The sequence below is a fragment of the Chiloscyllium plagiosum genome, chromosome 3 (genome assembly GCF_004010195.1).
Source record: "Chiloscyllium plagiosum isolate BGI_BamShark_2017 chromosome 3, ASM401019v2, whole genome shotgun sequence".
Classification (NCBI taxonomy): Eukaryota; Metazoa; Chordata; class Chondrichthyes; order Orectolobiformes; family Hemiscylliidae; genus Chiloscyllium; species Chiloscyllium plagiosum.
The window spans coordinates 134,743,633-134,755,353 of record NC_057712.1 but is presented as its reverse complement, the minus strand read 5'-3'; the positions used below and the strand labels follow the sequence as shown (position 1 = coordinate 134,755,353).

The following is an 11,721-nucleotide window of genomic DNA, read 5'->3' as shown; positions in this document are numbered from 1 at the left end:
GTTTAATTCAGATAAATGCGAGGTGCTGCATTTTGAGAAAGCAAATCTTAGCAGGACTTATACACTTAATGGTAAGGTCCTAGGGAATGTTGCTGAACAAAGTGACCTTGGAGTGCAGGTTCATAGCTCCTTGAAATTGGAGTCGCAGGTAGATAGGATAGTGAAGAAGGCGTTTGGTATGCTTTCCTTTATTGGTCAGAGTATTGAGTACAGGAGTTGGGAGATCATGTTGAGGCTGTACAGGACATTGGTTAGGCCACTGATGGAATATTGCATGCAATTCTGGTCTCCTTCCTATCGGAAAGATGTTGTGAAACTTGAAAATTCAGAAAAGATTTACAAGGATGTTTCCAAGGTTGGAGGATCTGAGCTACAGGGAGAGGCTGACAAGCTGGGGCTGTTTTCCCTGGAGCGTCGGAGGCTGAGGGGTGACCTTACAGAGGTTTATAAAATTATGAGGGGCATGGATAGAATAAATAGACAAAGTCTTTTCTCTGGGTTGGGGAGTCCAGAACTATGGGCATAAGTTTAGGGTGAGGGGGAAAGATATAAAAGAGACCTAAGGGACAACTTTTTCACGCAGAAGGTGATATGTGTATGGATTGAGCTGCCAAAGGATGTGGTGGAGGCTGATACAATTGCAACATTTAAGAGGCATTTGGATGGGTATATGAATAGGAAGGGTTTGGAGGGTTATGTGCTGGATGCTGGCAGGTGGGACTAGATTGGGTTGGGATATCTGGTCGGCATGGACGGGTTGGACCGAAGGGTCTGTTTCTATGCTGTACATTTCTATGACTCTATGACTCTATAAATACAACACTAAGACATACCATATTGCAAAGATGAGTGGTAGGCTGGAAGAAACTGTTAAGGTTCAACAAAGAATTTCAAAAAAGGTAATAAAAAGAGCAAAGGTAAATAATTAAAGAAAAACAGATAAGAAACAAATATAAAAATAGATAGCAAAACTTCTGTAAGGAAAGGAAGAGAAATAAATATTGGCCCATTTGAAAATGAGACTGGGCAATTAATATTGAGGAATACATACATGGCAGAGATGTCACATTATATGTTGTAACAGTATTAATGATGGAAGCCATTATTACCCTCGCAAAAGTAACAGGTGGTGCAGTGGTTGGGGTAAAATTACTGAACAATCTATTGGGATTGAAGACAGACAAGTCCCCAGGGCCTGATGGCCTACATCCTAGGATTTTAAAGGATGTGGCCGCAGAGATAATGGATCCATTGGTCATAATATTCCAAAGTTTGCTAGTTGAGGGAAAGGTTCCAATGGATTGGAAAAATACTAATATAACACCCTTAACAGCTCACTGCACAGTAGTTATTTTATTGACTTGATCATTCTTCTCAAGCGGACTACTTCAGAAAATTGTACTGAGGGAAGAAAGAACAATTGTGGAAACATTTCTATTTACAGGAAATGTCATGGATGTAAAATTTAGTCAATACTCAAACTGACACACCAGAAGACTGGCCTGGTGTATCCTTTCACCTCCGTTCACCAACAGTCACACAGACGGTTGATCTCCATGGCATTCCATAGAACATAGAACATCACAGTGCAGTATAGGCCTTTCAGCCCTTGATATTGCGCCGACCGAAGGAACCAATCTGGAGCCCATATAACCTACGCTATTCCATTCTTGTCCATATGTCTATCCAATGCCCATTTAAATGCCCTTAAAGTTGGCAAGTCTACTACTGTTGCAGGCAGTGCATTCCTCGCCCCTACTACTCTCTGAGTAAAGAAACTACCTCTGACATCTGACTTATACCTGTCACCCCTCAATTTAAAGCTATGTCCTCTCGTGCTAGACATCACCATCCAAGGAAAAAAGCTCTCACCGTTCAACCTGTCTAACCCTCTGATTATCTTATTTATCTCAATTAAGTCACCTCTCAATCTTCTTCACTCTAATGAAAACAACCTCAAGTCCCTCAGCCTTTCCTTTTAAGGCCTTCCCTCCATACCAGGCAACATCTTAGTATATCTCCTCTGAACCCTTTCCAAAGTTTCCACACCTTTCTATAATGCGGTGACCAGAACTGTATACAATACTCCAAATGTTGGTGCACTAGAGTTTCGTACAACTGCAGCATAACCTCCTGGTTCTGTAAGTCAATCTCTCTAACAATAAAAGCTAACACACCATATGCCTTCTTAACAGCCCTATCAACCTGGGTGGCAACTTTCAAGGATCTTTCAAGTACCTGGACATTGAGATCTCTCTGCTCATCTACACTGCCAACAATCTTATCATTAGCCCAGTACCCTGCATTTAAGTTACTCCTTCCAAAGCGAATCACCTCACACTTCTCCGCATTAAACTCCATTTGCCACCTCTCAGCCCAGCTCTGCAGCTTATCTCTGTCTCTCTGTAACCTACAACATCCTTTGTCACTATCCACAAATTTACTAATCCATCCTTCTCTGCCCTCATCTGGGTCATTTATAAAAATGACAAACAACAGTGGACCCAAAACAGATCCTTGTGGTACCCCAACAGTAACTGAATTCCAGGATGAACATTTTCCATCAACCACCACCGTCTGTCTTCTTTCAGCTCGCCAATTTCAGATCCAAACCACTAAATCACCCTCAATCCCATGCCTCCGTATTTTGTGCAATAACTTACCATGGGGAACCTTATCAAACACCTTACAGAAATCCCTGTACACCACATCAACCGCTTTACCATCATCTACCTATTAGGTCACTTTCTCAAAAAACTCAATAAGGTTTGTGAGGCACGACTTACCCTTCACAAAACCATGTTGACTGTCCCTAATCAACTTATTCCTCTTTAGATGGTTATTAAATCCTATCTCTTATAACCCTTTCCAACACTTTATCCACAACCGAAGTAAGGCTCAAACGTCTATAATTTGCAGGGTTGTCTCTACTCCCCTTCTTGAACTAGAGGACAACATTTGCTATCCTCTAGTCTTCTGGCACTATTCCTATAGATACTTTCCTTCCCCACCCTAAACTGCCATGCCTCCTTCTTCAGTCCACATGAAGAGCTGGCGATCCACCTTTTCCACCTGAGCTTGTGGTCCCATGTTCTGTCCATCACCATGACCACCGACATCCATCTCCCATTATTGTCTATTTCCACTCCTCCTTCAACACATCTGCTGTTGAAATAATCATCTAAGCTTTTGTTATTTCAAAACCGTAGCATTCCAGTGCTCAGCTCCCACTTTTCATCCCCCCATGACCTCAAGTTCATCCAAGATTCTGCTCCCCGTATCCTTGTCTTGTTCACCCATAAGTCCTTTGCTAAGTGGCTTGTATTAGCAAGGTGTTAGTTAAAACACAAGAAAACTTGGGTAACTTCAGGTTTCTGGACTCTAGAATGTGGGAGGTTGACCAGGACTTCATTGGAATAGTCAAGTCTAGAGGTAGCCAAGGCATGAGGCATGTTTCAGCAGAGGAAAAAATGAGGCAAGTACTTGGGCATGTAACAGAGGTATCTCTCTTGAAAATGTATCTCAGGTTCAAGCACAAACACCTGATGAAGGAGCGGTGCTCCAAAAGCTAGTGTTTCCAATTAAACCTGTTGGACTATAACCTGGTGTTGTGTGATTTTTAACAAGGTTCAAGCATGACACTGATGTCGTAAATTGTCTGGTTCAGCCTGAGACAGTTCATTGTCAGAGAGAGGAATGGTGTCAGTCTCTAAAATGCGGAGTTTATATTGAGAAACGAAAACAGTGGCTTCAGTTTTCTATATATTTAAGTGATTTGGAGGTGCTGGTGTTGGACTGGGGTACAACCACCCAATGAAGGAGCAGCACTCCAAAAGCAAGTGCTTCCAAATAAACCTGTTGGACTAAAACCTGGTGTTGTGTGATTTTTAACTAAAAATATTTAAGTGGAGTAACTTTCTGCTTGTATTGTAATTGTTGCAATAAGCAGTCCATCCATTTAGGGTAGTAGAGGGGTCAAGAGAGAATGTGGTGAGGTCAGCCTAGATGCTGCATACATGTGAAAACTGACATGCTTTTTGGGTGACTCCACTGACCAGCAGCATACAATAGGAGGGGGCTGTAGGCCAACCGAGGTCATGTTCAACATCAGGGAGAGAGTCTATGAACAGCCATTCTCTGACTGCACATGAATATTTAGAACCAGGTGGGTGCTGTCCCACCCAGCTGGGTGACAGTAGAGAAACGTTGGAGAATTGTGCAATGAACTGTGTCAAAGTTTCAAAGGACAAATGCTCTTTGTGACCTCGGTAAGGGCTAGCTCCATATGGTAATGTGGATAAAAACCTGATTGGAGGGATTTAAACCTGGAAGTGGCGGTGCAGTGGCTCAGTGGCTAGCACTGCTACTTCACAGCACCAGGGACCTGGATTCAATTCCAGCCTCAGGCAACTGTCTGTGTGGAGTTTGTACACTCTCCCCATGTCTGCATTGGTTTCCTTTAGGTTTCCTCCCAAAATCCAAAGATGTGCAGGTTAGAGTGGTTAGCCACGGGAATTGCAGGATTACAGGGATAGCGTAGTGAAGTTGGTGTAGGAGAGATACTCTTCAAAGGGTCAGTGTGAACTTGATGGGCCAAGTAGTCTGATTCCACACTGTAAGGAAACTATAATTCAATGAAAAGATAGGAAGGGACAGCACATTTTTTGACTTTGGTGAGAAAAGGGACATTGGAGACAGGCCAGTAGTTTGCAAGGATGGTGGGATCAGGAGTCAGTTTATTTGAGAGGTGATGATGGCAGATTTGAAGGAGAAAGGGACAGAATATGAGGATAGGACGATTGTCAATTAGCATGAGAACCAGGAAGTTGTCAGTAGTCTATTAGAAGTAGGGAAGAAAGGATCAGCAACAATGGGCTAGACAAGCTTGTAGAGGGATGAAGAGAGATAGGAAAGAAACAGAAGAAGGAAACAAGTTCAGGCCTAGAAACTTTAGGGGATGATTGTGGACTCGGGGGAGGAATGGAAGTGATTGGATTGTCTCAATCTTGCTAAGAAAAAGAACCATAAGCTCCTCACATTTGTTCTTGGAGGTGATAGTGGAGAGGATTAAGAAGGCAGCCTGCCATGGGAGAATCTTGCCAAGGGTACACTTTACATCCAGGCTGATTGTGGAGTGGTGAGCACCATTCTGAAATGGGAACAGGGCCTGATCAAGCTTTATGTGATCTATCCTAATGCAGCAGGAAATAACCATAGCATTGTCTGCCACTTTGTTCAGGTCTGTGTCCCTTAAACTTCAGCCAGTGGAGGCAGGCACTGTACTGGGTATGACAAAACTGCGAGACAGTAATTGTTTTAATGGAGACTAGAATGTCAAAGTTGGAGGTGAGGGTCCAGCAGCAAATCGAGTGGTACAGAAACATACATGGAGGTAGAGAGCTGGATTAATAGAAATCTGAGGACCCAGTGCTGAGTGAATTGGGAAGACTTTCTTAGAAGTGGATGTGTTTTGGATGATGGAGAAAGTTGAAAGGTTATAGCGAACAATCTGTTCTCCAAGCTGTATCTAATATGTGAGAGAGTGACCTCTGTCTGACATGATTCCATGGAATTTTTATCTTCAATTTTATGTTTTTCACTTTCAGTTGGATGGAACGAATACCTATTCATGTGAGGAGTTTGCTGAAATCCAATCTGAACAGTGTAACTATGCGCTGAAGAAGCTTTGTGAACTCAGATACAAAATCATTCAATCCGTCAAAGAGGCCTGTCTGGAGGTAATTGCGCAGCTTTTAATCACCTCTAGCCCTGCCTTCAATTGTAAACTGCAAATAATTGTAAGTCCCTTTGGGGAAGCTGAGCAATACGAACTCTAAAGGCAGTGAACAGCTCCAGAGGCCCAGTAAGGAGGTTGCAATCGATCGTGGCTCTGGCAGCTTATTCACAGCGAGTTAGTCTCAATAAAAAAAAGCATAGGAACAAGCCACCTAGTCCCTCCAGTTTGTTCTATCATTCAATCAGAACTTGCTGGGGCTCAATTTGCTCTCTTTGGTTTGTACCCCTTACCTAATCAAATAGTTCAAAAACAGAAGTCATTGGGAATATTTTAGTTTTTTTTTAATGGGCCAAGTGCTGGAAATTGAGACTGGGTTAATTTAGGAAATCTGGTTGGCATGGAAAAGTTGAACCAAAGGATCTATATCTGTACTGTACATCTCTATAATTCTATGACTAAATCTAATAGGTAATTCAGCAAACACTTTGTTACGTAAATACACGGAAATAGGAGCAAGGATATGCCATTTGGCCTATTGAACCCATTCCATCATTCAACATGAACATGACTAATCCTCTACCGTGTGCTTCCCCGATATCCTTTGACATAGAAATCTCGAAATATATTTCTTCCTTAAATACATTCAGCGACTTGTCCTCCACTGGTGGTGGTAGAGAATTCCACAGGGTCAATTCCTCAGGGTGCAAAAACTTTCTTCACATCACAGTCTTCAAGGTCAACTCTGTATCCTGAGGCCTTAGACCAGATGGTAATGCAGATTTGAGGGTACAATCATATCAAATAGGATTTTATTGACTGACGGGGCAATTCTAGGAGTTAAATAGCCAACTCCTGTTCCTTAATCATGTGTTCATATATGATCTGTTGTTCTTCGAGCTTCTATCTTTTGAAACTCAACTAAACATTGATAATGGACTCAGGGGAGCTGAAACAAACAGGTAGCCTTTATTTCACTACTAGATAACCTGTCAATCACGGCACTTTAGGAGTACATGGGCTTTTTTTCTTTCTCAAATGAATGTTTCTTTTGAAAAGAACAAAACATTTAAATAACTTCAGATGACTATATGAGAGATCCAAAGGGGTTTTTCTTTCTTCAGTTTGAAAAATAAGGCATATTTCCCCCAAAAATGAATGGAAAGGCAATTTTAATATGTATTCTTTGTACTTCTTACTAATTCTTCCTCTGCAGAAAGCCAAAATGGAAGGATTTGGGAATGTATTCCGAGCAGACCCCGGTGATTCCATTGAAAGGCCTGTATTGACTGAAATTATAGAGTCCAGACCACTCCTTACACTATTCTTCAAGTTCCTGAAGCTCGTGGACTACCTGTTCCAGGAGCTGGTCTGTCGCCTGGTTAAAACTGCTGTTCAACTATTATTGGATGCCTTGACTGATTCATATATGAGGACCTCAACAGATGAGAGAAGGAATGAGGAATTGCTGAGGTGAGGAGTGAAAGCTTGGTCTCTACTGTTCTGAGTATTGAGCTTATTAGTAAACATAAAATTGGGTTAATGGCTTTGTACTCAAATTGGATGTGGTCCTGTGATGTAGCAGTAGCATTCTTAAATTTGGATTGGAAGCTTCAGGTTTACAATGTATACCAGGATATCTTAGCCAAAGAAATTGTGTTCATAACTGGGCCAAACAGGTTGATTACAGACTGTAAATCCTTCCAATATCTAAGATGGGAGTGAAAGTCTCCGAATTGACTAGCCTAACCACAGAAGAAAATTGCAAACCACATGGCTGGAGCAATCCAAAGGAAGTCCATGGCCTAATCTTTAAAAATGTGGCTGGGAGAAAAGACGGAGGGAACGAAGTGATTCTCACAGGAAACAACTGGTTCTCAGCTATTCATCAGTTGTATTAATTATTGCAGATGTAGGGTTAGCTCAGTCAGGTACATAGCAATAGTGTGTTGCAGGATGATGTGCATGCCATTGATTCATTTCTTATGTAGCAGTAGATCACGGAGGCCAGCTTGCCCATTACTTGGCATAAAATAATCCCCTTCAAGTGAGAGAATCATTGTCTGTCTTTAACTGAAATGTTAAATATGGTCCCTCATGGGTTCTGGCTAATTACCCTTCCCCAACTGATGGCAGTTTAAAAAACAATGTTATCCCATCTAAAACAGAAATTAGGCAAAATATTTTCTTTCAGAAGACAATAAGTCTTTGGAACTCTCTCCCTGAAAAGGTGGCAGTGTCTATTCAAGTAGAGCCCTTGAGTATTTTAAAGACAGAAGTAGTTTGATTCTTGTGAAGCAAGGGAGTGAAAGGTTATCAGGAGTAAGTGGGAATGTGGATTTAAGATTACAATCAAATCAGCTGTGATCTTATTGAACAGCAGAGCTGGCTTGATGGATGGAATGGTCTAAATTGTATGCTCATATGAAACAGCAGCAGAGAACTAATGATACGAAAGCAAAATATTGAGGGTGATGGAAGTCTGAAATTAAAACCAAAATGTTGAAAATACTCAACAGGTCTGGCAGCAACAATGGAGACAGAAACAAAGTTAACAGCTCAGATTTGCATCTTTGAGGTAGCAAATAGGAGTTGAAAATTTTCCATAAACCTGCCTCTATTTCTCTCAAAGCAGCATGCATAGTTTGGAAACTGGCCTACCTCCATTTGAAGCAGACCTGAGGTGACATTGTAAACAGGTGGATACTGAGTCTGGCATCTTACAATGGCCACCTTCATTAGATATCGACCAAGTTCTCAACATTTCTGGTATAGTCAATATATGTATATCCCTCTTGCCCCTTCTATGCATCCTGTACAACCTTTATACCGCCCATTACCATTCCACACATCTCATTCCCCTTCGATCTCCCCATATCCTAACATACATCCATATCTATTCATGACCCTCTATCCACATTCTTCCAGCATTCACCAAACCCTATAACACTTCTGACACTTCCCTGAAATGTTCATCCAACAATGAAAATGTTGATTCAAAAACTACTTCATGGAAACAATTCTCCCAGCACTTCATAAAGCTGTCAATGAAATGCATCAATTGAAGTAGTTAAAGTGTCAGCGGATGAGCATTTTGGGAATATTGACCATAACACTGTCCATTTCAGTCCTTATGGAAAGGGGAAGGACAATGCAGATGTTAAGTGAGTAAATTGGGGAAAGCCAATTTCAATATCATTGGACAGGATCTGGCAGATACAGACCAGGAGCAGCTACTCGCATGTAAGTCTATTTGGAAAGTGAGAGTTTTTTAAATGTAGCATAATGAAAATTCAAGGCCAGTATCTTCCTCAAAGAGTGAAGGGCAGCAAATCCAGGGAATCCTGGGTGTCAAGGGATATTGAGAGTTTGATAAAGAAAAAGGAAGCATATGTTAGGTATAGCGCATTAAAACAGGAGAGGCCCTTCAAAAGTATAGATAGTGTAGGGTGTGCTTAAAAGAGAAACTGGGGGGAGAGAGGAGCCATGAAATATCTTGGGCAGAAAGGATTAAAGAAAACGCCGAGCCATTTTATAGGTACAGTAGGAATGAGGATCACCAGGGAAGGAAAGGGCCTACTAGAGACCAAAGGGGCAACTTGTGTGTGGAGCCAGTGGACATGGGTGAGGACTGAAATGAATACTTCTCATCTGTATTCACAGAGGAGAAATGTCAAAAGTCACACGATGCCAGGCTATAGTTCAACAGGTTTATTTGAAATCACAAGCTCTCAGAGCGCTGCTCCTTCATCGGCATGATGAAGGAGCAATGCTCCAAAAGCTTGTGATTTCAGCTAAACCTGTTGGACTATAGCCTGGCATCGTGTGACTTCTGATCTTGTCCACCCCAGTCAATAACTGGCACCTCCACATACAGAGGAGAAAGACATTGCATCTGGGGATTTCAGTTGGGATGTTGTAGAACATGTTAAGATGAATAAAGAGAAGATATTAGATATTTTAGTGGGCATAAAGGAGCATAAATCCCCAGGCCTTGATGGGATATATTTCAGGCTGCTATGGGAGGCAAGTGAGGAAATTGCTGGGGCCCTGGCAGAGATACCTCATACTTCCCTGGCCACAGGTGAAGTGCCCAATGGCTGGAAGATAATTAATGTCGTTCCTCTGTTCAAGAAGGGCATCAGGGATAGGCCAGGTAATTGCTGACCAGTTGGTCTGATGAGGTGGGAAGGAAATTATTGGAAAAATTCTAAGGGAAAGGATTAATCAAGACTTGGAAAGGAAGAGGTTGATTAAGGATAGGCAGCATGGATTTAATAGAGGGTGGAGAAAGTGAGGTCTGCAGATGCTGGAGATCAGAGATGGAAATGTGTTGCTGGAAAAGCGCAGCAGGTCAGGCAGCATCTAGGGAACAGGAGAATCGACGTTTCGGGCATTAGCCCTTCTTCAGGGTGATAGAGGGTGATCCTGCCTGACTAAAGATATTAATGAGGGTAGTGCACTATTGGTCAGTTGGTAAATTGGGCAGAGCAATGACAAATAGAATTTAATTTGGGTAAGTGAGAGGTGATGCATTTTGGGATATCTAATAAGTGAAGCATTTACACAATAAATGGTAGGATCCTAAGGAGTGCTGAGGGACAAAGGCACCTTGGTGCATAGGTCTACAGATCCCTGAAGGTGTTAGGTCAGGTAGACAAGGTGATGAAGAAGGCATATGGGATGCTTGACTTCATTAGCTGGGGACATAGAATATAGGAGCTTGTTATAACTTTATAAAACTTTGGGTAGGCCCCAAAGGGAAACCGTTTTCAGTTCCAGTCACCACACTATTGGAAGGATTTGAATGTACTGGAGATGGTGCAGACGGGATTCACCAGGTTGTTGTCTGGGGTGGAAAGTCTCAGTTATGTGGAGACACTGGTTAGGTTGGAGCAGAGGAGGCTGGGGGGTGGAATCTGATTGAGGTATACAAAGCAATGAAAGACAGAGACAGAGTAGGTCGTGAGAATCTTTTCCATTTGGCAGATGTGAAGACCAGAGGGCATGTGTTTAAGGTGAGGAGTAAGCGGTTTAGAAGACATCAGAGAATTTTTTTTTTCATCAAGAGACTGGTAGAAATGTGAAACTTGCTGCCTGAGGTGGGAATGTTTACAATTTTAAACATTATCTGGATGAGCACTTAAAATGCCAGGACATTGTAGGCTATGGATCAAGTGCAGGTAAATGGGATTCATCTAGTTGGCATCTGTTGGTTGGCATAGGCATGGTGGGCCAAAGGGCTTGTTTCTAAGTTGTCTGACTCTGAGACTCTATGCCTGTCTAATTCATACTGCTACAAAGAAGCTTTAATTCTCAGTCCAATCAAATATTCTCAAAACAGACACACAAGTATTTAAAAACCATTTCTAAGAAAAAAAATAACTTTATTACAAGCTCATGGAACTGTTATTCAGGGCAGAGGCAAGGGATTTTATAGTAGGTAACTCACTTCCTAACTCATCAATACCTGTCCACCATCTACAATACAAAAGTCAGGGGTATGATGGGAATACTCTTCACTTGCCTGGTTAAATGCAGCTCGAACAGCATTCAAAAGGTTTGACATCATCCAGGACAAAATAATTCTCAAGGCTACTCGGAGTGGAAACTAAATGTTGGTCTAGCCAGCAACACCCGCATCTCATGTATGAATTAAAAATAGCCAAAATTAAAAATTGGCTTCACAGGTGTGTAAACAAATCCACTAATCTGAATTCATTAGTGGGCTGGGGCTCAGCCAAGCATTCGTAACAGGATTGTGGAACATAGCTGTTTCAATAAATGCTCAGGCTATCCTGAGGGTTGACTTAATTGAATGATAAGTCGGCCAAGTATCACTTTGTTAAAAAGGTTTGAATGTGTTCAGTCTTAGTATTCTAATACACTAAATTTCATTTGTTTAACATGATTGATCATCTGAAATTCAGCGCATTTATTGAAAGATTAAAGGCAATTTTCTTTCATTACTCCTGCTCCTGTTCCTG

At 41.7% G+C, this 11,721-nt stretch overlaps 1 protein-coding gene across 1 annotated transcript in view; it reads left to right on the top strand.

Annotated features, from left to right (window-relative positions):
- Nucleotides 1-11,721, top strand: part of LOC122540190 (dynein axonemal heavy chain 6-like) — a 472,579-nt gene that overhangs the window by 130,197 nt on the left and 330,661 nt on the right. The window contains exons 8-9 of the mRNA XM_043675544.1: nucleotides 5,607-5,738; nucleotides 6,951-7,207. Of these exons, the coding sequence (XP_043531479.1) occupies nucleotides 5,607-5,738; nucleotides 6,951-7,207 (389 nt within the window). The remainder of the gene's footprint in view (nucleotides 1-5,606; nucleotides 5,739-6,950; nucleotides 7,208-11,721) is intronic.